Here is a 26744-nt window from a genome sequence, read left to right as displayed (position 1 = left end):
CTTTTTTGACTTTTTGCAGTGTTTTCAACGTTTTTCAACTTTTTGCAGTGTTTTCAACCTTTTTCAACCTTTTTCAACTTTTTACAACTTTTTGCAGTTTTTTCAACCTTTTTCAACTTTTTGCTGTGTTTTCAAACTTTTTCAACCATTTTCAACTTTATTTCAGGATTTTTCAACTTTGCTGATTGAGCTTTTTCTGCATTACAGTTTAACATTTTCAGCTCAGCATTCACACTTGCAGTTTCTTCAGGAACTGCAATTTTTTTCTAGTTTAACTTACTGTTACTAAACTGGTAAATATGCAGGAAGCAGCGCCCCCCCCCCCCCCACTCGTAGTTTCCGCGGTGGACAATGCCCACCCACACCTGGCATCCTCGTAACGTCACTGGTAGGAAGGAAGAGAAATTATGACTTTCATGAAGTTTTTATGAGGTAGCCACTCACTAACAATGTTAAACGCTCATTAACGTCCATTATTCATATTAGGGTTCCTTTCATGAATCTGGAATTTTCCATGAACTGCTGGGAGTTCACTCATACTCTTAACTTTTACTGGTTCTTTACTGTCAGCAGCAAGTGGCAGGCACACACAAAATTTCATCTGAAATCTTCAAGTTAGTTCTGTTGTTTCTCCAATGAAACCACACAGAGCTGTGTTTCTGATGCCTCTACCGTACAGACTGATCTGCTCCTCATGGATCACCTGAAGGCCCCTCCGTCTCTTCATGTGGAACCTTCCTTATTTGCTGAATCAGCTCAGTCTTCTCTCTCCTTGTGTCTTGTTTCAGTCGCTGTTCGATGGAGCCGGGTCAACATTTCCCATCTGGACAGATTCTGACCCTCCACCAGCCCTGGACTGAACCCAAGACCCTGCTCCACATACCAGGTAAACACAGTTGTCCGCATCCCAGACAGTGGGATGCGGCTGCCTCAATGCTCTTCATGTGTGAATGCTGTCCTGTCACTTCACCTGAGCAGGTGTTTCAGCTTGGCCCTCCCACTGAACTGTCTTCAACTCAAACCTTCCCACAATCCTCCTGTGGCATTCATAACCAGTATAACAATGAGACTGAGGACTGACACGATCTCCATGATCCCAGAGAATCATTTTATTGTCTTTTCACATCACACACTCTTCATTCAATGGCAATGACGCCACCTGCTGGATTTCTGCAGTACGAGCAGATTGACTGTTTAAAGTTCAGGAATCAGAAAGTCTCAGCATCACACAGAAAGAGAAAAGATCACAGGATTTACAAACATCATCATTATCATCAGTTATTCAACTTTTTTCAGTGATTCCGGAACACTCAATATGACCTGAAATAACAGTCTTTGATGTGATTTTCCAAAAAAAATCAAAGTTTACAAAGGTTTGATTCACTGATTATCTGCTGAATAGTATCCGTATTACACATTAACCTGGTTCATTGAGGTGGAGGACGAGGAGCCCAGACATCCAGCAGCTTTAATAACATCAGCACAGGAAACTTTTCTCAGTCTCACTAACTCAGCTTGTTTCTGTCTCTCCACACTCGTCTCAGATCCTTTCGTCCATGTAGAAAGTCTCTGAGAAGACGGCCGAACATCTGTTCGTTTCAAATCTTCTTCCTGTTAGAAATCTCATCGTCTCAGCTCAGAAAATGTGGAGGCTCCTTTAGAAAACTAGACTAGAAGATTTGATGGAGTCTCTACTGAAGGTTCAGGAACTCTGCAGAGTTTCCTTCATCAGGAAAACAAAATCTAATTCCAGCGTATAGTGGCTGGGTGAAGGGGCCCCTTACGGTGCTCAGGAGAGTCATGGTTTCAGAGACGCTGTAGAAAGACAGAATATCTTCTCTGTGATCCAGGTACACTCCCACTCTGGAGGACTTAGGACCTAAGGGCGAATAGTTATTGCCATTGTACCAAAATTGAAATCTGTCAGAATTCCAACATAACGCCCAAGATTTGCCATTTGATCCAAATAGACATTCTTTTTTCTTCCCTGCTCTGCTGACGTTCTTGTATGTGAGTGCTACATAAACTCCTTCTCCTCTCCACTCCACCTCAAAGTAATGACGTCCAGTCAGACTCTCTCTGCTCAGAACCTGGAGATCTTCAGTGAATCTGTCTGGATGATCAGGATAAGGCTGTTTTTCTGATGTAAAACTTACTTTTCTGTTGCTTTCAGACAACAACATGAACCTGTTTGCAGAGTTTGGATCCAGTGTGATCTGCTGAGAGTATTGTAAGAACTCTGCTCTGGTCTTTGGCTGTGGTTGAAGCAGTAAAAGCTCCTCTTCAGCGGTTCTCACTGAGGTTTTAGTCCCTGTGTCTCTGCTCTCTGACACAGCTGCTGCCACATCCTCAAAGTATCTGAGAGGAGCAGTCTGGATGCTGGAGGAGTGTGTGGGCTCACTGAGTGCTGACACTGAGGGGTAGCTGAGCAGAAACTGGGTGTGGTCCTCTGTGTGAGCCAGCTGCTCCAGCTGGACGTCTTTCCTCTTCAGCTCAGCGATCTCCTGCTGAAGCAGCTTCACCTCTTTCTGTCGCTCCTGGATTCTCTGCTGGATGTTTAGTCGACTCTCCTCCAGCTCCTTCTGCTTCTGCCTCCTCTCTGCTGCAGCTGGGACTGTTTCATGGCCTCTGTGTTGGTCCATGGTGCAGAGGTAACAGATACTCTGCTGATCGGTGCGACAGAAAATCTTCATCACCTCATCGTGAAGAGAGCAGATCTTCTCCTGGAGCTTCTTGGAGGGCTCCACCAGCTGGTGCTTCTTCAGTGGAGCTGCTTTGTAGTGAGGTGAAGGTGTTCCTCACAGAAAGAGGCCACACAGACCAGACAGGACTTGACGGCTTTCAGCTTCCTCCCAGAGCAAACATCACAGGACACATCTTCAGGTCCAGCAGAGCAGAGATCAGCTGCAGCAGCTTGGAGTTCAGTCTTCTTCAGATCCTCCACTAACTCTGCTAACAGGGTGTTTTTCTCCAGGTCAGGTCTCTGTCTGAACTCCTTCCTGCACTGAGGACAGCTGTAGATTCCCTTGATCTTCTCTTCATTCCAGTGTTCTTTAATACAGTTGCTGCAGTAGCTGTGTCCACAGGGAACCGTCAGCGGATCCTTCAGGAGATCCAGACAGATGGAGCAAAAGAACTTGTCTGAGTCCAGCTGAGATCCTCTCTGAGCCATCCTCTCCTCTCAGCAACAGCCAGGGTTTGAAGAGTTTCTCCTCCTGCTCAACAGGTTTGAAGCTGGACCCTCTGGTTTCCTGAGACGTCAGTGATCCTCAGCTAGGAGATCTGAAAGAGGAGGAGGCAGAGAAGGGAGAGGCCGTCACAGGCTGATTACATTCAGGAGACCCAGCAGCTTCACTTCACCTTCCAGCCGTCGTTCAGCAGGAAGCTGAAGCTCTCAGCTTGTTTTTCAACTCACTGTAATAATCACATCTGTGAGGGACTGAGTGACTACTGCGACTCAGGATGGGATACATCTGGATATGGTTTGGAGGATTTGAAAACAAAAAAACACTTAAACTTCCATCTAAACAGATGGAAGTTTGGAGTTTCTGAAAAATTACTCAACCGTTTATCAGATGCCCTTTGCCAAACATTGTCCAATAATTGACAAACGGACTAAATTCACTGCCAGCCTCACAGTGAGGGAGCAGGAATGAAGCAAGAAATCAACACAGCGAAACCTCAATCGGTGTAGTCAGGACCAGTTGGACTGAAACCAGGATAAGGGATTAAGCCGGCAAACTGTTGTTATCCTGTGGTAATCTTGTGGTTATCCTGGACGAAGTTGGCCTCAAGTCGATTGTACAAAAGCTGGCCAAGTTTATCCCGGACAAGTCACCATGGTGACTTATTCTCTGCAGCTAACCTGCTCCACAACAGGCTAACTACCCAGGATAAGATTAAACTGCTGTCAACAATGTGAGAAGTAGGTGTGGTTTACAGCATTTCCTTGATTTTTCTACACATTACATAATTTAATCATCCTGCAGCCAAATCTTATTACTGTAGTCATTGCATCTGCAGGGTCTGGTTGACTTTAGTATTATTTTCTTGCTCAGATTATATGAAGACCAACATAACTTTCAACACAGACGTTTCAGAATCCTGTCTTTATTAATACAAGTCCGACAATAAAAGGTTCACAATTATTGTAAAGACAATGGAAAAAAAAACCTTAATGAAATTGGTACTAAACCACACTGATGTAAAAAATAAAGAATAAGAAATAAAGTAAAACAACCCTGAAGCTACACAATGAGTAAAATGAGAAACAAAGGAAAAATAAATGTATCACACCACTGAAATGGACGACAATATAACAGACAGCATATCCTTTTGTCTTAACTGTCTCCTGAAAATAGGAAAATCGTCCTATTTCAGGACTCCACCTTTAGGAGTGAAAGGGTCCCACATCATTCTGACGCCACTTTTTTAACGGCTAAAATCAGACAGAAATTCATTCTCAGAAGACAACAAATTTATCACTTCATTTGATAATTGCTCTTTGGGCGACACTTAAGTAACCTGACTGCAGAATATTTTTATGTTTGGTTTTCACCTGCTGCAGGTTCTTTTCTGGCCGGACAGTTTTGTTCTTCATGACAGATGAGGGATGAAACAGAACACAGCAGGAGGACAATTGATTCAATAGATAGCACGGACACAGAGTTGAAATTTTCTTAAATAAATATCCTAAATATTGGCAAAATGCTGTTTGACCCCTTGTATTTCCTGTATTTTATTATTATTATTATTATTATTATTATCATTTTTGTATGATCATAATCATGGATCATATGCAGAATTAGGCCATTTTTAGTGGGTGATCTGAGCGTCATTATTTCACTTTAATGAAGCTGCGGCCTGCATGCAGTACCTGTCCTCACCATTGAAGCGTGGGGGCGCTATGCCTTAAACGCCACTTAAAGCAGACGTACAGGCTGTAATATATGGAGTGAAATTAATGGACGTGTTTTGTGTAAAGTCCTTGCTCTGGGGCACCCCCCTTTTTAAGTGAGCCCCCCCCCCCCCCCCCCGACAGCCGCGGTATAGTCCGCACACTGCTGCTCATCCCGTGTGAAGTAAGATGCTCGTCCTTGTTCCATTTTCAATCTGTGATTCTGTGATCGATGTCGTGGTCTTCTGAAGAACGCCGTGAACGCGCACTTATCCTGATGCTCCTCACCTGGCTGGAGTAAGCCGCGTTTTTTCATCCTGGCTTGGCAAACGTACAACCGATTAATCCGAGAAAACACCGACTAGGCTGACTCAAGCCGCGCATTTTCATTTATCCTGGATGTATTTATCCTACTTTTGTGCAATACCCCCCTGCTCACTCATCCTACGACAACAGAGGAAGTGTGAGTGAGTAAAGCAGCTGCTGTGTTTCTTGTAAATCCCCCTCAGTGAGTCCTGTCCTCATCAAACTGTTAGTTTTCTACTCACATCAGTAGAAATCCTCAGGAGGCGTCCAGACTCTCTGCTGTCGGCTTCTCTTCTGGAGAAATGAAACTCTCCTGCAGTCTGATCTCCACCCAGGCAGTGTGTCAACATGTGAGCTCCACCCACTGATCTGAGGGAGGGGTGGTCAGGCTGCGAGCAATCACTAGGTGCGTTCGACATGAGAAAGCCAGAGGCAGACCTTTAAGACTTTTGAGCCGTCCCGCCCAGATGTGCCCCGGCGTCACTGATACGTAGGACCTACGGAGGGCATCGAAAACTCGCGAGACCCAAACGAGATCGGTCACAGAGGTAGCCGCGTGAGCTGCTGGAGAGCAACTCACCGCGGCTACCTGGCCCTCCTCTCTGTTTCATACAGGCAGGGGATTGGACCCGAGCCCACTCCTCATCAGTTTGATGACAACACGCTTTATTTGCATAAATAAACACCCAGTCCCGGCTCCAGTCCAGTGTAGGGGGGGGTGGGGGGGGGGGGGGGGGGGGGGGGGGGGGGGGGGGGGGGGGGGGGGGGGGAGGGTGCACAAAGGTGGCGAAAAAGTAACGGAGCAACACAAAAACAGAAAATAACCAGCTCTCACCTTTAGTAGAGCTGGAGTCTCCTCTTCTTTTTTTTTTTTTTTTTGGAATTTTGAATAGCACAACACTTCATATTGATTTGACCAAGCCAGTGGAGTTTGCTGTTGTTTTTTTAAGCATATAATAGACTGAAAACTTTATTTATTAATTTTTTGGACTGAGGGGGCGAGGCAGTCTGCCCCCCCTTGACGCCTGGTCCGCAGCAGCAGCACGCTTCACATAACAGAAGCCAAAACGTAACTTAAAATTATTTTGTTTTTCTAAATCTTATTTATTTCAGTTAACTGAATATGAATTAACACAATGTGACACACAAAAGAAATTATGAATTCTTTTGTTTTTAATAAGAAAAACAAAATTACCCCTCTGACAGCCAGGGGGGGCAAGGAGGCACAGGCGGGGGAGCATTGCCACCCCGGACGCCGGGCCTGTAAACACCCCCCACGGTGGGAGTCATGAGAAACACAAACACGGAGAACATAGGGTTGTCCGAGTTGGAGGCAGACTGATAACTCCGCCCCACGGCTGCGCCGTCTACTTCGTCTAGCTCCGTCCACCTCTGGCTTTGCCATCGTGAACGCACCTAATGTGTTAAACCGCTTCTGCACAGTTAAAATCACGTCACAAAACAGGTTTTACTCATGGTCAATGATATGCATTCTGGCAGCTGTAAATTGAAGATATGTTTCAGTTCTTTGAACACACATATTTGCTTTTGTAATTAACAGACTGTGTGCAAACTGCAGTGATTAAATCTCAATGCCTGAGTCAAGCACACCTCTTGGTCCTTTGCTCTGACAGGATCTTTTGAACTTTGGCTGCAGTCATGTTAATAATCAGTTTGAACTTTAGTTGTTTCAGCCTCCATTAAACTGTAAAATTCAGGTATTGGTCACTGGAGACAGACACAGTTAAGGTCAGGTGGTTTTCATGTGCAGCAGAGAAAGGATTTCTAAAGTCTTTCAGCTCTTTCAGCTCTGTTCTGATCCTCTTCCTCCATCAAACACTGGTCTGGAGAGAAGAGAAGCTCAGACGTCTTCGTGTCTCATCCTGAGCATCCTCTGAACTCAGTCTGAAGTGTATGTGTGTACGTGTTTGTTTTGAACATTACAGATTTGTTAATTAAAGTGTGCTTTCATTTTCCGTTCAGACCAGATGGAATTTTGGTGAAAATCACCCCAAGATAAATCAGCCCTCATTGCATCACTTTGCATGGGGAAGCGCAGGCGCAGAACAAATAATCCGCCCATTCAACATGATCCGCTGTCTGCAGGTGGTTACAGTGGGACCAAAACGTATTTAATCATCCACCAAATGTTCAAGTTGTCCCACTTAAATGTTGACAGAGATCTGTAACATTCATCATAGCTCCGCTTCAGTTGTGAGAGACTAATGTGAAAAAAAAAATCCAGGTAATCACAGAAGATTTTTAAGGAATGTATTGGTAAATCATTGTAGAAAATAAGTATTTGGTTGATCACAAAAGTTCAACTCAGCACTTGTGTTTGGCAATAACAGAGGTCAAAGGGTTACTGCAGGTCTTCACACACTGCAGCTGGTATTTTGTCCCGTTCCTCCAGCAGCGCTCCTGTAGAGCAGTTCCGTCGAAGATGGTGCCGCGCGAGTGGCAGCCTGTTACAGCAGCTCCTACTAGGTCGTGATTAATTTCCCTCCTTTCGTTTTTTTTTTTTTTTTTTTCTTTGTATTCTGTGGTCTGCTTCACGGTTTCCGCACCATGAGAGTTTGCTTTGCTCCTTCTTTTACTTTTTTCACTGTTTTCCACCACGTCGGGTCAGTCTGTGCAGAGCTCTATTGTTTACAGTATGACAGTATTTATGGGCGGCTGTGGTCCAGTGGGGAGAGCAGTCGTCTCTCAATAGGGAGGTTGTTAGTTTGATTCCTGTCTCCCTCTGTCTGCATGTCGAAGTGTCCTTGGGCAAGACACTCAAACAGATGAGATGAAACAGATAAGTAAGTGGTCCCTACCCTCACAGTCTGTGGGTACACTTACAGCCCCCCCCCCCCCCCCCAAAGCCCTTCCCTCACTCCCTCCCAGGTGAGGAATGAGCTCAGGAGGATGAAGACAAAGAAAGCGGCTGATCCGGATGGTTTCAGCTTCAGGCTTCTCAAGTCCTGCTCAGACCAGTTGTGCAGCATCATCAGGCTCATCTTGTCACGGTCCGTGACACATCTTCAACGTGAGCCAGAAGCTGAGAAGAGAACCACAGCTGTGGAAGACGTCTAGCGTGGTACCTGTACCCAAAACATCTCACCCCAAGGACTTCAACAGCTACAGGCCGGTGGCTCTGACGTCTCATCTGGTGAAGGCTCTGGAGAGGCTGGTCCTCGCCCATCTCCGCCCTCCAGTGAGCGCATCGATGGACCCGCTGCAGTTCGCCTACCAGCCTGGCATTGGGGTGGACGATGCTGTTGTCTTCCTCCTGGACAGAGCTCTGTCCCACCTGGACCAGCCTGACAGCACTGTGAGGATCCAGCAGGTTCTACTGAGGGACCAGCTGGAGGTCACAGGGGTGGATCACCACCTCTCGGGCTGGATCCTGGACTACCGCACAAACAGACCACAGTTTGTCAGGGCCCGGGACTGTGGTGGTCTGCAGCACAGGATCCCCACAGGGATCAGTCTTGGCTCCCTTTCTGTTCACCCTGTACACTGCAGACTTCATGTTCAACTCGGCCAGCTGTCACCTGCAGAAGTTCTCTGAAGACTCTGCGATTGTTGGTCTCATTTCAAATGATGACAATCGGGAGTACAGAGGACTGATGCAGAACTTTGTGGACTGGTGCCAGCAGAAATGCCTCCAAATTAACTGGAAAGACCACAGACTTGGTGGCGGTGTCACGCCCTGTGCCCCTGTGGCCAGATGGGGGCGCTCAGGGTCTGTTTTGTGTTTGTCTGCTCCTCATGTTCTCCTGCCTAGTCACCTGTCTCGTTACCACCCTAATGTGTGACGCCTGTGCTCTCCTCTTTTTAAGCCCTGCTTCCCTTGCTGTTTCCTGTCGGTTCCTTGTGGGTCTGTCAGCGTGTTCAGTCTGTGTTCCTTGCCTGTGCCAGCTCTGCTTGTTCCTGTGTTCCGGTGTTTTCGGAATTAAAGGAGTTTTTGATCCACCTGGCTGCCTGCGATTGGGTCCTTCCTTCCCACACCATGACAGGTGGCTTATATTGTACAAAAACGTCTGTCTTAAATTTCTATATAGTCTATATTTAATTTTTCTATATAAGGTTGGCTTTTTAAATGTTAAAATTTCTATTCTATTTCTTAATTATTTTTCCTTTTTGTTATACTACTGCTGGAACACTGAAATTTCCCCCAGAAGGACAAATAAAGGACTTTCATTTCAATTTTCAATTCAGTTCAATGTCCTGGGGACTTTGAAGTCCCTCCACAGATTTTCTATGGGGTCCAGGTCTGAGGACTGGCGAGACCACAAAGATGGACAGAGTTTGGACTGGACTTTTAATGTGTTTATCTGCACTTTGAAATTTGGCATTATTGAATGGGTTCCAAGGGGACTCGGATTCTTTGAGAAACCAACATCAGCTTTTGTGTTACAGCTTTTCTACACTTCGACATTGGCTTCATTTTTCAACACCAGAGGTTGGCACCTGGTTAAAGCCCTCCATCTGTAATTGAGCTCTTCTTTCTCTCACAGTTGCTTCAACACTACCAAGTCCAGGAGAAAATAGACTGGGAGTCATGACACTCTGGTGCTTCCACTGTCAACAAAGACATGGAGCCCGAGCATTTCCAGAAAGCTGCATTTTCATTGGCCCAGAGTATTGTTGCCATGGTAACAGGCCCTGAGTTTTTCCTGGACCAGCATTCGGGATGTTTCACAATGACAGGTGATTGCTTGACTGAAACGTTGTTTCTGATGGTATCTCTACCTTACAGACCGATCTTCTCCCCATGGATCACCTGAAGACCCGTCGTCTTTTCATCTGGAAAACTGATTGTTTGCTGAATCAATTCAGCCTTACCTCTCCTTGTGACCCAGCTCCATGTGCCAGGTAAACACAGTCACGCTGCCAGAGGCCGGTTGCTCAAAAACTAAGATCAGGGATTAAGCCAGGATATCTTGTCCATGCTCCAGTTGCACAAAAGTGAGGTAGGGGAAAGTGGGACATACTCTGACCTAAGCTAAGGTATCACTGATGCTGCCATGAAAGAACCAAACCAGCATCAGCCTCAAGAGGTTTTTGGAATATTTCTTTATTTTACATCACAAATTAAAACTAAAACTGGCTTCATGTTGAAATTGTTGTGATTTTAACTTTTGATTATTTAATTTTGTTAATATGTAGATAATGCATGAAGAAAAACTTTCAACTCTAAATTTATATATACTGTATATTATTTTCAAAACATTTTTTTCTGATCAAGATGAATGTGGGATGTTTATGGCACCTGATGGGTTTGATGACCTTTTCACTTAAAATGCCACATGATGGAAAAAACTATTTTTGACAGATTGAATCTTCCCTTCTGGCTCTTAACCATGGAGGATTTCTAATAAAATCAATATGCTACGAGAAGAAATCCAATTATTTTTTCCTTAATAGTTGGCACAAGTAGCATGACACAAACACTCCTGAGTGTCAGTGTGGTGTAAGATGGTAGATCGAGATGCCACATTGTTTCTTGTCCCATGAATACATGATAAAGGCAGAGTGTGTGGCATCAGTGTTGGTGTGTCTGATCAGTGGGATGTGGCTGCCTCGATGCTCCTCATGTGTGAATGCTGTCCTGTCACTTCACCTGAGCAGGTGTTTCAGCTTGGCCCTCCCACTGAACTCTCTTCAACTCAAACCTTCCCACAATCCTCCTGTGGCATTCATAACCAGTACAACAAGGAGACTGAAGGCTGACACGGTCACCATGATCCCAGAGAATCATTTTATTGTCTTTTCACATCACACATTCTTCATTGACTGGAATTTCAGTGGCAGTGGCGCCACCAGCTGGATTTCTGCAGTACGAGCAGATTGACTGTGTTACGTTCAGGACTCATAAACAATCTCAGCACCACACAGAAAGAAGAGATCACAGGATTTACAAACATCATCACTATCATCAATTTTTCAACTTTTTTTCAATGACTCCAAACCATTAAAAATGTAGAAAGTCTCTGAGAAGACGGGCGACCATCTGTTGGTTTTCCTCCTGTCAGAAATCTCATCGTCTCAGCTCAGAAAGTGTGGAGGATCATTTAGAAAACCACACAAGGAGATCTGATGGAGTCTCTACTGAGGTTTCAGGGTCTCTGCAGAGTTTCCTTCATTCGCAAAGCAAAATCCAATCCCAGCGTGTAGCGGCTGAGTGAAGGTGGTCTCGACGCCGTAGGCGTAAGTCATTTTGTCAGAGACGCTGTAGAAAGACAGAACACCTGCTCTGTGATCCAGGTACACTCCCACTCTGGAGGACTGAGAAGCTGAGTTGTTACCTCTGTGGACTAAGCACAACGCATTATGACTGACTGAAGAATAAACATTTTTGTTCCGAAAAGACAAATTTTTATCATACAGGAGAGCCCAGGATTTCTCATTTGATCCAAATACACATTCATTTCTCCTTCCTGCTCTGCTGATGTTCTTGTATGAGACTGCTACAACAACTCCTTCTCCTCTCCACTCCACCTCAAAGTAATGACGTCCAGTCAGACTCTCTCTGCTCAGAACCTGAAGATCTTCAGTGAATCTGTCTGGATGATCAGGATAAGGCTGTTTTTCTGATGTAAAAGTTACTTTTCTGTTGCTGTCAGACAACAACATAAACCTGTGTACAGAGTCTGGATCCAGTGTGATCTGCTGAGAGTATTGTAAGAACTCTGCTCTGGTCTTTGGCTGTGGTTGAAGCAGTAAAAGCTCCTCTTCAGCGGTTCTCACTGAGGTTTTAGTCCCTGTGTCTCTGCTCTCTGACACAGCTGCTGCCACATCCTCAAAGTATCTGAGAGGAGCAGTCTGGATGCTGGAGGAGTGTGTGGGCTCACTGAGTGCTGACACTGAGGGGTAGCTGATCAGAAACTGGGTGTGGTCCTCTGTGTGAGCCAGCTGCTCCAGCTGGACGTCTTTCCTCTTCAGCTCAGCGATCTCCTGCTGAAGCAGCTTCACCTCTTTCTCTCGCTCCTGGATTCTCTGCTGGATGTTTAGTCGACTCTCCTCCAGCTCCTTCTGCTTCTGCCTCCTCTCTGCTGCAGCTGGGACTGTTTCATGGCCTCTGTGTTGGTCCATGGTGCAGAGGTAACAGATACTCTGCTGATCGGTGCGACAGAAAATCTTCATCACCTCATCGTGAAGAGAGCAGATCTTCTCCTGGAGCTTCTTGGAGGGCTCCACCAGCTGGTGCTTCTTCAGTGGAGCTGCTTTGTAGTGAGGTTGAAGGTGTTCCTCACAGAAAGAGGCCACACAGACCAGACAGGACTTGACGGCTTTCAGCTTCCTCCCAGAGCAAACATCACAGGACACATCTTCAGGTCCAGCAGAGCAGAGATCAGCTGCAGCAGCTTGGAGTTCAGTCTTCTTCAGATCCTCCACTAACTCTGCTAACAGGGTGTTTTTCTCCAGGTCAGGTCTCTGTCTGAACTCCTTCCTGCACTGAGGACAGCTGTAGATTCCCTTGATCTTCTCTTCATTCCAGTGTTCTTTAATACAGTTGCTGCAGTAGCTGTGTCCACAGGGAACCGTCAGCGGATCCTTCAGGAGATCCAGACAGATGGAGCAAAAGAACTTGTCTGAGTCCAGCTGAGATCCTCTCTGAGCCATCCTCTCCTCTCAGCAACAGCCAGGGTTTGAAGAGTTTCTCCTCCTGCTCAACAGGTTTGAAGCTGGACCCTCTGGTTTCCTGAGACGTCAGTGATCCTCAGCTAGGAGATCTGAAAGAGGAGGAGGCAGAGAAGGGAGAGGCCGTCACAGGCTGATTACATTCAGGAGACCCAGCAGCTTCACTTCACCTTCCAGCCGTCGTTCAGCAGGAAGCTGAAGCTCTCAGCTTGTTTTTCAACTCACTGTAATAATCACATCTGTGAGGGACTGAGTGACTACTGCGACTCAGGATGGGATACATCTGGATATGGTTTGGAGGATTTGAAAACAAAAAAACACTTAAACTTCCATCTAAACAGATGGAAGTTTGGAGTTTCTGAAAAATTACTCAACCGTTTATCAGATGCCCTTTGCCAAACATTGTCCAATAATTGACAAACGGACTAAATTCACTGCCAGCCTCACAGTGAGGGAGCAGGAATGAAGCAAGAAATCAACACAGCGAAACCTCAATCGGTGTAGTCAGGACCAGTTGGACTGAAACCAGGATAAGGGATTAAGCCGGCAAACTGTTGTTATCCTGTGGTAATCTTGTGGTTATCCTGGACGAAGTTAGCCTCAAGTCGATTGTACAAAAGCTGGCCAAGTTTATCCCGGACAAGTCACCATGGTGACTTATTCTCTGCAGCTAACCTGCTCCACAACAGGCTAACTACCCAGGATAAGATTAAACTGCTGTCAACAATGTGAGAAGTGGGTGTGGTTTACAGCATTTCCTTGATTTTTCTACACATTACATAATTTAATCATCCTGCAGCCAAATCTTATTACTGTAGTCATTGCATCTGCAGGGTCTGGTTGACTTTAGTATTATTTTCTTGCTCAGATTATATGAAGACCAACATAACTTTCAACACAGACGTTTCAGAATCCTGTCTTTATTAATACAAGTCCGACAATAAAAGGTTCACAATTATTGTAAAGACAATGGAAAAAAAAACCTTAATGAAATTGGTACTAAACCACACTGATGTAAAAAATAAAGAATAAGAAATAAAGTAAAACAACCCTGAAGCTACACAATGAGTAAAATGAGAAACAAAGGAAAAATAAATGTATCACACCACTGAAATGGACGACAATATAACAGACAGCATATCCTTTTGTCTTAACTGTCTCCTGAAAATAGGAAAATCGTCCTATTTCAGAACTCCACCTTTAGGAGTGAAAGGGTCCCACATCATTCTGACGCCACTTTTTTAACGGCTAAAATCAGACAGAAATTCATTCTCCGAAGGCAACAAATTTATCACTTCATTTGATAATTGCTCTTTGGGCCACACTTAAGTAACTGAACAGACTGCAGAATATTTTTATGTTTGGTTTTCACCTGCTGCAGGTTCTTTTCTGGCCGGACAGTTTTGTTATTCATGACAGATGAGGGATGAAACGGAACACAGCAGGAGGACAATTGATTCAATAGATAGCACGGACACAGAGTTGAAATTTTCTTAAATAAATATCCTAAATATTGGCAAAATGCTGTTTGACCCCTTGTATTTCCTGTATTTTATTATTATTATTATCATTATTATTATTATTATTATTGTTGTTATTATCATTTTTGTATGATCATAATCATGGGTCATATGCAGAATTAGGCCATTTTTAGTGGATGATTTGAGCGTCACTATTTCACTTTAATAAAGCTGCGGCCTGCATGCAGTACTTATCCTCATCATTGAAGCGTGGGGGCGCTATGCCATAAACGTCACTTAAAGCAGACGTACAGGCTGGAATATATGGAGTGAAATTAATGGACGTGTTTTGTGTAAAGTCCTCGCTCTGGGGCACCCCCCTTTTTAAGTGAGCCCCCCCGACAGCCGCAGTATGGACTCTATGCACAACTTCACCACTTCCTGAACTTCAGGAGGCTCCTTGTTTCCTGTCTTTCATGATAGGACGAGCTGATTAATGCAGGTGTGTCTGACCTCTGTAACAACTTACCTCAGACACACCTGCATTAATCAGCTCGACCTATCATGAAAGACAGGAAACAAGGAGGCTCCTGAAGTTCAGGAAGTGGTTGAGTTGTGCATAGAGCCCATAGTCCGCACACTGCTGCTCATCCCGTGTGAAGTAAGATGCTCGTCCTTGTTCCATTTTCAATCTGTGATTCTGTGATCGATGTCATGGGCTGTGTTCGAAACCGCATACTTACGTACTACTCATACTAACTTATTGAGTATGCAGTGTGTTCACACTGGCAGTATGCGATTTTGAGTATGCGAGAAGTTCCCGGATGCATACTGCATTCGCCAGAAATGTTGAGTATACATCGTGTGTTCACTACTCATACTGAAATTGCCCAAGATGCAACGCGACGGACATTTCAATAAACTTTATTCAGTTCACAATGACTGTTTCTTCATGATGTACATTTAGCAAGCTGAGTATGGTTCTAGATTTAATCTTCCCTCCATTGTTTGTGCTCGTAGGTATGTCATATTACGAGATTTGTGATTGGATTGACAATGATTAAAAATAGTAAAAAAAAGAAAAACAAAAAAACGAAAAAATAACCCTTACATCTGAGAACAAGTCCATGCTGAAAGCGACCATGATGTACCGAAGACGGCGAGCCGATCTTTGTTGAAGAGCCGAAAAAACTCTCCGTCGGTAAAGCATCATAATTGGCATAATAAGTGGTCCGTTAACGGGACACCGGTCCAAACGGCGATGTTAAGCGAGATATATTGCTGAAAGATTGCCTTCTTGTTTTCAAAGTAAAAGCACAGATTTATCACTGAGGTTTTTTTACATGAGAAAGGGAAAGGGGGGTTTATTTTGGTGAATATAACCGGAAGTGCGTTGCTCACTGCGGCTGGCTTGAATTTCTCCGAATTCGTCCGAACAAAATCATAAACGGCTGATATTCGGTCAAATAAACGACACACTCGGGCTCTAAACGACCACTTTGTCGCCTAATTTAAAAAAAAATCCCGATGAAGTTTTACATTTGACGAGTTTAGAGCTAAAGTGAAATCAGCTTGAGCAGATCGATTTCTGCTAATGGAAGAAGTGCAATGCATTGTGGGTTATTATGTAGTATGCTGTAGTGTAAACGCTTCGCATACTGTTTGATTGACTGAGTAAGCAGGATGCAGGATGGATAGTATGAGTATGTAAGGATGTAGTAGACAGTATGCGGTTTCGAACACAGCCATGGTCTTCTGAAGAACACCGTGAACGCGCACTTATCCTGATGCTCCTCACCTGGCTGGAGTAAGCCGCGTCTTTTCATCCTGGCTCGGCAAACGTGCAACCGATTAATCAGAGAAAACACCGACTAGGCTGACTCAAGCCGCGCATTTTCATTTATCCTGGATGTATTTATCCTACTTTTGTGCAATACCCCCCAGCTCACTCATCCTACGACAACAGAGGAAGTGTGAGAGAGTAAAGCAGTTGCTGTGTTTCTTGTAAATCCCCCTCACTGAGTCCTGTCCTCATCAAACTGTTAGTTTTCTACTCACATCAGTAGAAATCCTCAGGAGGCGTCCAGACTCTTTGCTGTCGGCTTCTCTTCTGGAGAAATGAAACTCTCCTGCAGTCTGATCTCCACCCAGGCAGTGTGTCAACATGTGAGCTCCACCCACTGATCTGAGGGAGGGGTGGTCAGGCTGCGAGCAATCACTAGGTGTGTTCGACGTGAGAAAGCCAGAGGCAGACTTTTAAGACTTTTGAGCCGTCCCGCTCAGATTTGGCCCGGCGTCACTGATACGTAGGACCTACCTAGGGCATCGAAAACTCGCGAGACCCAAACGAGATCGGTCACAGAGGTAGCCGCGTGAGCTGCTGGAGAGCAACTCACTGCGGCTACCTGTCCCACCCAGGTCCCACCTCTCTGTTTCATACAGGCAGGGGATTGGACCCGAGCCCACTCGTCATCAGTTTGATGACAACACGCTTTATTTGCATAAATAAACACCCAGTCCCGGCTCCAGCCCAGTGTAGAGAGAGGGGGGGCGGGGGGGGGGGGGGGGGGGGGGGGGCGGCTACAAATGGGAGGGGGGGGGCGTAGCGCAAAGGTGGCGAAAAAGTAACGGAGCAACACAAAAACAGAATCCACAGATCAGAGGCCTGTTCTACTGTGTCCAACAACGTATGATCATTAATCACACTGCTAAAAAGCACAAATAGTAATAAAACAAATGATAAAATAACCAGCTGTCACCTTTAGTAGAGCTGGAATCTCCACTTTTTTTCTTTTTTTGGGGGGAATTTTGAATAGCACAACACTTCATATTGATTTGACCAAGCCAGTGGAGTTTGCTGTTGTTTTTTTTTAAGCATATAATAGACTGAAAACTTTATTTATTAATTTTTTGGACTGAGGGGGCGAGGCAGTCTGCCCCCCTTGACGCCTGGTCCGCAGCAGCAGCACGCTTCACATAACAGAAGCCAAAACGTAACTTAAAATTATTTTGTTTTTTTAAATTTTATTTATTTCAGTTAACTGAATATGAATTAACACAATGTGACACACAAAAGAAATTATGAATTCTTTTGTTTTTAATAAGAAAAACAAAGGCCACACGGTGGCGCAGTGGTTAGCGCTCTTGCCTCACAGCAAGAAGGTCCTGGGTTCAAATACCGGCCGGGGCTCGGGGCCTTTCTGTGTGGAGTTTGCATGTTCTCCCCGTGTGTGTGTGTGGGTTCCCTCCAGGTACTCCGGCTTCCTCCCACGGTCCAAAAACATGCATGGTAGGTTAATTGATCACCCTAAATTGCCCTTAGGTGTGAGTGAATGGTTGTTTGTCTATATATGTCAGCCCTGCGACAGACTGGCGAACTCTCCAGGGTGTACCCTGCCTTCGCCCACAGCAGCTGGGATCGGCTCCAGCCACCCGCTACCCCGAAAGGGATAAAGCGGTGGAAAATGAATGAAAGAAAGAAAAACAAAATTACCCCTCTGACAGCCAGCGGGGGCAAGGAGGCACAGGCAGGGGGGCATTGCCACCCCGGATGCTGGGCCTGTTTCACCATAGAGGTCGGCCATCTTTGTACGGGAAAGCTGTCAGAGTTTCTGTGGAACGCAATGTAAGGTTGGTGATCTGTGCAGACTTTTATACTGTTATTTCACTGATTTTTTTTAATGGAACATCTTAAAGCACTTGCTGTTGTGACTCTGAGTTATATAAAAATTGATTGATCAGTTGCCTTTTTTTCGTTTACCTAGTTATATACATTTTTACAATGCCTAATTAAATATATTTTTTTTAAACAATGTGTTTTCTGGTGCACTATTTCATGTTTAAATAATCAATGGGGGGGCATTATACATTCACAATAGATTTAATAATGTGGAAGGTTACTGTTTAATGTTATATATTAATGAAAAATAATATAATACATTCAATATAATGAGGTTCATGAGATTTAAGTATTTCTGAAGTTTCAGGTGGGTAAATTGTTTATCTTCAGCCTCCACTACAGCGCTGCCACGTCTTAAAATATTTTCCCACAAAACTAAAAATATGGACATGTATGGCTTGTCTAAATTATTCATAAGTGCTATAAATATATCTCAGTGTGAGGATTTGAACATGGAGCCTAATATGAAGAATATTATGAATATTTACGATATGATATATATTTATTATACATATTTAAGGCATGCCATACTCATCAAACATATGTCATGTCATTAACAGAGATTTGATGTTTATTACAAACCAAACCGTTTGAAAATCGGTAAAACTTTGAGCAAGTTATAGCTTGTTAAGCAGTTCATGTCTCATCAACACAATGTTATGAGCGAGCCAGATTCCCGTACAAAGATGGCCGACCTCTGCAGACGTCCGACTTCATTGGCCAGCAGCGGAGACGAGGTATCTAGTGTTATATAAGATATCTGTGCTGTAAACACCCCCCACGGTGGGAGTCATGAGAAACACAAACATGGAGAACATAGGGTTGTCCGAGTTGGAGGCAGACTTATAGCTCCGCCCCACGGCTGCGCCGTCTACTTCGTCTAGCTCCGTCTACCTCTGACTTTGCCATCGTGAACGCACCTAATGTGTTAAACCGCTTCTGCACAGTTAAAATCACGTCACAACACACAAAACAGGTTTTACTCATGGTCAATGATATGCATTCTGGCAGCTGTAAATTGAAGATATGTTTCAGTTCTTTGAACACACATATTTGCTTTTATAATTAACAGACTGTGTGCAAACTGCAGTGATTAAATGTCACTGCCTGAGTCAAGCACACCTCTTGGTCCTTTACTCTGACAGGATCTGTTGAACTTTGGCTGCAGTCATGTTAATCAGTTTGAACTTTAGTTGTTTCAGCCTCCATTAAACTGTAAAATTCAGGTATTGGTCACTGGAGACAGACACAGTTAAGATCAGGTGGTTTTCATGTGCAGCAGAGAAATGATTTCTAAAGTCTTTCAGCTCTGTTCTGATCCTCTTCCTCCATCAAACACTGGTCTGGAGAGAAGAGAAGCTCAGACGTCTTCGTGTCTCATCCTGAGCATCCTCTGAACTCAGTCTGAAGTGTGTGTGTGTACGTGTGTGTTTGTTTTGAACATTACAGATTTGTTAATTAAAGTGTGCTTTCATTTTCCGTTCAAACCAGATGGAATTTTGGTGAAAATCACCCCAAAATAAATCAGCCCTCATTGCATCACTTTGCACGGGGAAGCGCAGGCGCAGAACAAATAATCCGCCCATTCAACATGATCCGCTGTCTGCAGGTGGTTACAGTGGGACCAAAACGTATTTAATCATCCACCAAATGTTCAAGTTGTCCCACTTAAATGTTGACAGAGATCTGTAACATTCATCATAGCTCCGCTTCAGTTGTGAGAGACTAATGTGAAAAAAAAAAATCCAGGTAATCACAGAAGATTTTTAAGGAATGTATTGGTAAATCATTGTAGAAAATAAGTATTTGGTTGATCACAAAAGTTCAACTCAGCACTTGTGTTTGGCAATAACAGAGGTCAAAGGGTTACTGCAGGTCTTCACACACTGCAGCTGGTATTTTGTCCCGTTCCTCCAGCAGCGCTCCTGTAGAGCAGTTCCGTCGAAGATGGTGCCGCGCGAGTGGCAGCCTGTTACAGCAGCTCCTACTAGGTCGTGATTAATTTCCCTCCTTTCGTTTTTTTTTTTCTTTTTCTTTGTATTCTGTGGTCTGCTTCACGGTTTCCGCACCATGAGAGTTTGCTTTGCTCCTTCTTTTACTTTTTTCACTGTTTTCCACCACGTCGGGTCAGTCTGTGCAGAGCTCTATTGTTTACAGTATGACAGTATTTATGGGCGGCTGTGGTCCAGTGGGGAGAGCAGTCGTCTCTCAATAGGGAGATTGTTAGTTTGATTCCTGTCTCCCTCTGTCTGCATGTCGAAGTGTCCTTGGGCAAGACACTCAAACAGATGAGATGAAACAGATAAGTAAGTGGTCCCTACCCTCACAGTCTGTGGGTACACTTACAGCTCCTCACCACTGCCTCTTCAGGGGAAAGGAGATCACAACATGGTTCATCTCCCGCCGGTGTACACACCTCTTGTGCACAGTCATCCTGCTGTGACCCGCACAGTGAAGACGTGGTCTGCTGAGGCTGAAGAAGCCCTCAGAGACTGTTTTGAGATGACTGTGTGGGAAGAACTCTGCACTCAGGACAGAGCGGTGTTTCTCCAACAATAAGCCTTGGATTAATCCAGAGATGAAGGCTCTCCTTAAGGAGAAGAAGAGAGTCTTTAGATCTGGTGACAAGGAGGAGCTGAACTCTGTGCAGAGGGAATTAAGGAGAGGCATCAGGAAGGGGAAGGATCAATACAAGAGGAGAATGGAGGAACAGCTGCAGCAGGAGAACACCGGAGAAGTCTGGAAGGGCCTGAAGACCACCTCTCCTTTCTCTACCTCCAGCACACAAAGACTGCCTCCTGCTTCTCCTGAAAAATGTCCCCCCCCCCCCCCCCCCCCCCCCCCCAAAGCCTTTCCCTCACTCCCTCCCAGGTGAGGAATGAGCTCAGGAGGATGAAGACAAAGAAAGCGGCTGATCCGGATGGTATCAGCTTCAGGCTTCTCGAGTCCTGCTCAGACCAGTTGTGCAGCATCATCAGGCTCATCTTGTCACGGTCCGTGACACATCTTCAACGTGAGCCAGAAGCTGAGAAGAGAACCACAGTTGTGGAAGACGTCTAGCGTGGTACCTGTACCCAAAACATCTCACCCCAAGGACTTCAACAGCTACAGGCCGGTGGCTCTGACGTCTCATCTGGTGAAGGCTCTGGAGAGGCTGGTCCTCGCTCATCTCCGCCATCCAGTGAGCGCATCGATGGACCCGCTGCAGTTGGCCTACCAGCCTGGCATTGGGGTGGACGATGCTGTTGTCTTCCTCCTGGACAGAGCTCTGTCCCACCTGGAGCAGCCTGACAGCACTGTGAGGATCATGTTCTTTCATTTCTCCAACGCTTTCAACACAATCCAGCAGGTTCTACTGAGGGACCAGCTGGAGGTCACAGGGGTGGATCACCACCTCTCGGGCTGGATCCTGGACTACCGCACAAACAGACCACAGTTTGTCAGGGCCCGGGACTGTGGTGGACTGCAGCACAGGAGCCCCACAGGGATCAGTCTTGGCTCCCTTTCTGTTCACCCTGTACACTGCAGACTTCATGTTCAACTCGGCCAGCTGTCACCTGCAGAAGTTCTCTGAAGACTCTGCGATTGTTGGTCTCATTTCAAATGATGACGATCGGGAGTACAGAGGACTGATGCAGAACTTTGTGGACTGGTGCCAGCAGAAATGCCTCCAAATTAACTGGAAAGACCACAGACTTGGTGGCGGTGTCACGCCCTGTGCCCCTGTGGCCAGATGGGGGCGCTCAGGGTCTGTTTTGTGTTTGTCTGCTCCTCATGTTCTCCTGCCTAGTCACCTGTCTCGTTACCACCCTAATGTGTGACGCCTGTGCTCTCCTCTTTTTAAGCCCTGCTTCCCTTGCTGTTTCCTGTCGGTTCCTTGTGGGTCTGTCAGTGTGTTCAGTCTGTGTTCCTTGCCTGTGCCAGCTCTGCTTGTTCCTGTGTTCCGGTGTTTTTGGAATTAAAGGAGTTTTTGATCCACCTGGCTGCCTGCGATTGGGTCCTTCCTTCTCACACCATGACAGGTGGCTTATATTGTACAAAAGCGTCTGTCTTAAATTTCTATATAGTCTATATTTAATTTTTCTATATAAGGTTGGCTTTTTAAATGTTAACATTTCTATTCTATTTCTTAATTATTTTTCCTGTTTGTTATACTGCTGCTGGAACACTGACATTTCCCCCAGAAGGACAAATAAAGGACTTTCATTTCAATTTTCAATTCAGTTCAACGTCCTGGGGACTTTGAAGTCCCTCCACAGATTTTCTATGGGGTCCAGGTCTGAGGACTGGCGAGACCACAAAGATGGACAGATTTTGGACTGGACTTTTAATGTGTTTATCTGCACTTTGAAATTTGGCATTATTGAATGGGTTCTAAGGGGACTCGGATTCTTTGAGAAACCAACATCAGCTTTTGTGTTACAGCTTTTCTACACTTCGACATTGGCTTCATTTTTCAACACCAGAGGTTGGCACCTGGTTAAAGCCCTCCATCTGTAATTGAGCTCTTCTTTCTCTCACAGTTGCTTCAACACTACCAAGTCCAGGAGAAAATAGACTGGGAGTCATGACACTCTGGTGCTTCCACTGTCAACAAAGACATGGAGCCCGAGCATTTCCAGAAAGTTGCATTTTCATTGGCCCAGAGTATTGTTGCCATGGTAACAGGCCCTGAGTTTTTCCTGGACCAGCATTCGGGATGTTTCACAATGACAGGTGATTGCTTGACTGAAACGTTGTTTCTGATGGTATCTCTACCTTACAGACCGATCTTCTCCCCATGGATCACCTGAAGACCCGTCGTCTTTTCATCTGGAAAACTGATTGTTTGCTGAATCAGTTGAGCCTTACCTCTCCTTGTGACCCAGCTCCATGTGCCAGGTAAACACAGTCACACTGCCAGAGGCCGGTTCCTCAAAAACTAAGATCAGGGATTAAGCCAGGATATCTTGTCCATGCTCCAGTTGCACAAAAGTGAGGTAGGGGAAAGTGGGACATACTCTGACCTAAGCTAAGGTATCACTGATGCTGCCATGAAAGAACCAAACCAGCATCAGCCTCAAGAGGTTTTTGGAATATTTCTTTATTTTACATCACAAATTAAAACTAAGACTGGCTTCATGTTGAAATTGTTGTGATTTTAACTTTTGATTATTTAATTTTGTTAATATGTAGATAATGCATGAAGAAAAACTTTCAACTCTAAATTTATATATACTGTATATTATTTTTAAAACATTTTTTTCTGATCAAGATGAATGTGGGATGTTTATGGCACCTGATGGGTTTGATGACCTTTTCACTTAAAATGCCACATGATGGAAAAAACTATTTTTGACAGATTGAATCTTCCCTTCTGGCTCTTAACCATGGAGGATTTCTAATAAAATCAATATGCTACGAGAAGAAATCCAATTATTTTTTCCTTAATAGTTGGCACAAGTAGCATGACACAAACACTCCTGAGTGTCAGTGTGGTGTAAGATGGTAGATCGAGATGCCACACTGTTTCTTGTCCCATGAATACATGATAAAGGCAGAGTGTGTGGCATCAGAGTGTTGGTGCATCTGATCAGTGGGATGTGGCTGCCTCGATGCTCCTCATGTGTGAATGCTGTCCTGTCACTTCACCTGAGCAGGTGTTTCAGCTTGGCCCTCCCACTGAACTGTCTTAAACTCAAACCTTCCCACAATCCTCCTGTGGCATTCATAACCAGTACAACAAGGAGACTGAGGGCTGACACGGTCACCATGATCCCAGAGAATCATTTTATTGTCTTTTCACATCACACACTCTTCATTGACTGGAATTTCAGTGGCAGTGGCGCCACCAGCTGGATTTCTGCAGTACGAGCAGATTGACTGTGTTACGTTCAGGACTCATAAAGAGTCTCAGCACCACAGAGAAAGAAAAGATCACAGGATTTACAAACATCATCACTATCATCGATTTTTCAACTTTTTTTCAATGACTCCAAATCATTAAAAATGTAGAAAGTCTCTGAGAAGACGGGCGACCATCTGTTGGTTTTCCTCCTGTCAGAAATCTCTTCGTCTCAGCTCAGAAAGTGTGGAGGATCCTTTAGAAAACCACACAAGGAGATCTGATGGAGTCTCTACTGAGGTTTCAGGGACTCTGCAGAGTTTCCTTCATTCGCAAAGCAAAATCCAATCCCAGCGTGTAGCGGCTGAGTGAAGGTGGTCTCGACGCCGTGGGCGTAAGTCATTTTGTCAGAGACGATGTAGAAAGACAGAACACCTGCTCTGTGATCCAGGTACACTCCCACTCTGGAGGACTGAGAAGCTGAGTTGTTACCTCTGTGGAATAAGCACCACGCATCATGACTGACTGAAGAAGAAACATTTTTGTTCCGAAAAGACAAATTTTTATCATACAGGAGAGCCCAGGATTTCTCATTTGATCCAAATACACATTCATTTCTCCTTCCTGCTCTGCTGATGTTCTTGTATGAGACTGCTACAACAACTCCTTCTCCTCTCCACTCCACCTCAAAGTAATGACGTCCAGTCAGACTCTCTCTGCTCAGAACCTGAAGATCTTCAGTGAATCTGTCTGGATGATCAGGATAAGGCTGTTTTTCTGATGTAAAAGTTACTTTTCTGTTGCTGTCAGACAACAACATAAACCTGTGTACAGAGTCTGGATCCAGTGTGATCTGCTGTGAGTATTGTAAGAACTCTGCTCTGGTCTTTGGCTGTGGTTGAAGCAGTAAAAGCTCCTCTTCAGCGGTTCTCACTGAGGTTTTAGTCCCTGTGTCTCTGCTCTCTGACACAGCTGCTGCCACATCCTCAAAGTATCTGAGAGGAGCAGTCTGGATGCTGGAGGAGTGTGTGGGCTCACTGAGTGCTGACACTGAGGGGTAGCTGAGCAGAAACTGGGTGTGGTCCTCTGTGTGAGCCAGCTGCTCCAGCTGGACGTCTTTCCTCTTCAGCTCAGCGATCTCCTGCTGAGCCAGCTTCACCTCTTTCTCTCGCTCCTGGATTCTCTGCTGGATGTTTAGTCGACTCTCCTCCAGCTCCTTCTGCTTCTGCCTCCTCTCTGCTGCAGCTGGGACTGTTTCATGGCCTCTGTGTTGGTCCATGGTGCAGAGGTAACAGATACTCTGCTGATCGGTGCGACAGAAAATCTTCATCACCTCATCGTGAAGAGAGCAGATCTTCTCCTGGAGCTTCTTGGAGGGCTCCACCAGCTGGTGCTTCTTCAGTGGAGCTGCTTTGTAGTGAGGTTGGAGGTGTTCCTCACAGAAAGACGCCACACAGACCAGACAGGACTTGACGGCTTTCAGCTTCCCCCCAGAGCAAACATCACAGGACACATCTTCAGGTCCAGCGGAGCAGAGATCAGCTGCAGCAGCTTGGAGTTCAGTCTTCTTCAGATCCTCCACCAACTCTGCTAACAGGAGGTTCTTCTCCAGGTCAGGTCTCTGTGTGAACCTCTTCCTGCACTGAGGGCAGCTGTAGATTCCCTTGATCTTCTCTTCATTCCAGTGTTCTTTAATACAGCTGCTGCAGTAGCTGTGTCCACAGGGAACCGTCAGCGGATCCTTCAGGAGATCCAGACAGATGGAGCAAGAGAACTTGTCTGAATCCAGCTGAGCTCCTCTCTGAGCCATCCTCTCCTCTCAGCAACAGCCAGGGTTTGAAGAGTTTCTCTTCCTGCTCAGCAGGGTTGAAGCTGGACCCTCTGGTTTCCTGAGACGTCAGTGATCCTCAGCTGGGAGATCTGTGAAAGAGGAGGAGGCAGAGAAGGGAGAGGCCGTCACAGGCTGATTACATTCAGGAGACCCAGCAGCTTCACTTCACCTTCCAGCCGTCGTTCAGCTGGAAGCTGAAGCTCTCAGCTTGTTTTTCAACTCACTGTAATAATCACATCTGTGAGGGATGTAATTTAATCGTTTGTCAGATGCCCCTTGCCAAACATTGTCCAATAATTGACAAACTTTGAAATACAGTAAATTAACCATCAACAAATATTAAAATAAAGTAAGTAAGTAAAAATAAAATGTCAACTCACATATGTACAGTACGTTGTTTTCACACAACATTTCCCCAATATATACACACAGAAAACATCTGAACAGTCCACCCTGTAGACCTGACCTCTGCTGTCAGACCGGTAAAATACTGTTCCTGTAAACCTGCTCACTCAGTCTACTTTTATATTGTTATTCTCAACATATTTATTTAACCTGTCCTTCATACTTCAAAACGTCACAGCCCTTACTAAGCATAGCAGTAAACATTGTGGGATTTTATGAATTATTGTGAGCATTTGTCTGGCAAAGTCATTCTGTTGTCATGTTAACTCAGTGTCAATAAAGTTTTGTATTTAAAAAAGCGCGCGCTCCGTCGGACCGGAACAGGAAGTGCGGGAGGTGAGTTATGCTGCCGTTTTTCTTAAAGTTGAGACTAAACCGTCTGGCTTCAGACCCGGGAGGATGTTCGAAGCTCTCAGCAGTGCTGACGGATGTTCCTCTGCCTGTTCAGTGAAAACCCAGCAGTTAGCTAACGCTAACAGGAAGTGTGAGAGAGTAAAGCAGCTGCTGTGTTTCTTTGTAAATCCCCCTCAGAGAGTTCCGTCCTCATCCAGCTGTTAGGTTTCTACTCACATCAGTAGAAATCCTCAGAAGGCGTCCAGGTCTTTCCGGACGAGAGTGGGGCTGATTTGAGCGGTTTAAACAATATACACGTGGCCTCGAGGACGCTACTCATTGGACGAGAGGAGGATGGAGTCTCCATGACTACGACG

At 45.2% G+C, this 26744-nt stretch overlaps 2 protein-coding genes and 1 pseudogene across 3 annotated transcripts; all 3 read right to left on the bottom strand.

Annotated features, from left to right (window-relative positions):
* Window positions 1-1089: 1089 nt before the first annotated feature.
* Window positions 1090-5558, bottom strand: LOC115381340 (tripartite motif-containing protein 16-like; annotated as a pseudogene).
* Window positions 5559-10967: 5409 nt separating this feature from the next.
* Window positions 10968-16401, bottom strand: LOC115381310 (tripartite motif-containing protein 16-like). Of its 2 annotated transcripts, none has more exons than XM_030082592.1 (2): window positions 16354-16401; window positions 10968-12927 (listed from the first exon to the last, which is right to left on the bottom strand). In XM_030082592.1, the coding sequence occupies exon 2, from the start codon at window positions 12815-12817 to the stop codon at window positions 11300-11302; it is 1518 nt and encodes a 505-aa protein (XP_029938452.1). In that variant the 5' UTR covers window positions 12818-12927; window positions 16354-16401; the 3' UTR covers window positions 10968-11299. The 2 variants fall into 2 exon arrangements, with proteins under 2 accessions (XP_029938452.1, XP_029938460.1); XM_030082600.1 differs by lacking the exon at window positions 16354-16401 and adding an exon at window positions 14208-14227.
* A 7689-nt stretch (window positions 16402-24090) lies between these two features.
* Window positions 24091-25671, bottom strand: LOC115382595 (tripartite motif-containing protein 16-like). Its single transcript, XM_030084418.1, has 2 exons — window positions 24321-25671; window positions 24091-24278 (listed from the first exon to the last, which is right to left on the bottom strand). The coding sequence occupies exons 1-2, from the start codon at window positions 25606-25608 to the stop codon at window positions 24091-24093; spliced, it is 1476 nt and encodes a 491-aa protein (XP_029940278.1). The 5' UTR covers window positions 25609-25671.
* Between the last annotated feature and the right edge of the window lie 1073 nt (window positions 25672-26744).

Source organism: Salarias fasciatus, chromosome 3, assembly GCF_902148845.1.
Source record: "Salarias fasciatus chromosome 3, fSalaFa1.1, whole genome shotgun sequence".
Classification (NCBI taxonomy): Eukaryota; Metazoa; Chordata; class Actinopteri; order Blenniiformes; family Blenniidae; genus Salarias; species Salarias fasciatus.
Note: the sequence above shows the minus strand (reverse complement) of the source record. Positions and strands in the feature narration are given on the sequence as shown.

Bases quoted from the DNA above. Each gene is read 5' to 3' on its own strand.
- LOC115382595 (XM_030084418.1), bottom strand. From the start codon at position 25,608: ATGGCTCAGAGAGGAGCTCAGCTGGATTCAGACAAGTTCTCTTGCTCC. The intron at 24,279-24,320 runs GTCATGATGCGT...GTAACAACTCAG, and splicing joins AAATGTTTCTTCTTCAGTCA to CTTCTCAGTCCTCCAGAGTG.
- LOC115381310 (XM_030082592.1), bottom strand. From the start codon at position 12,817: ATGGCTCAGAGAGGATCTCAGCTGGACTCAGACAAGTTCTTTTGCTCC.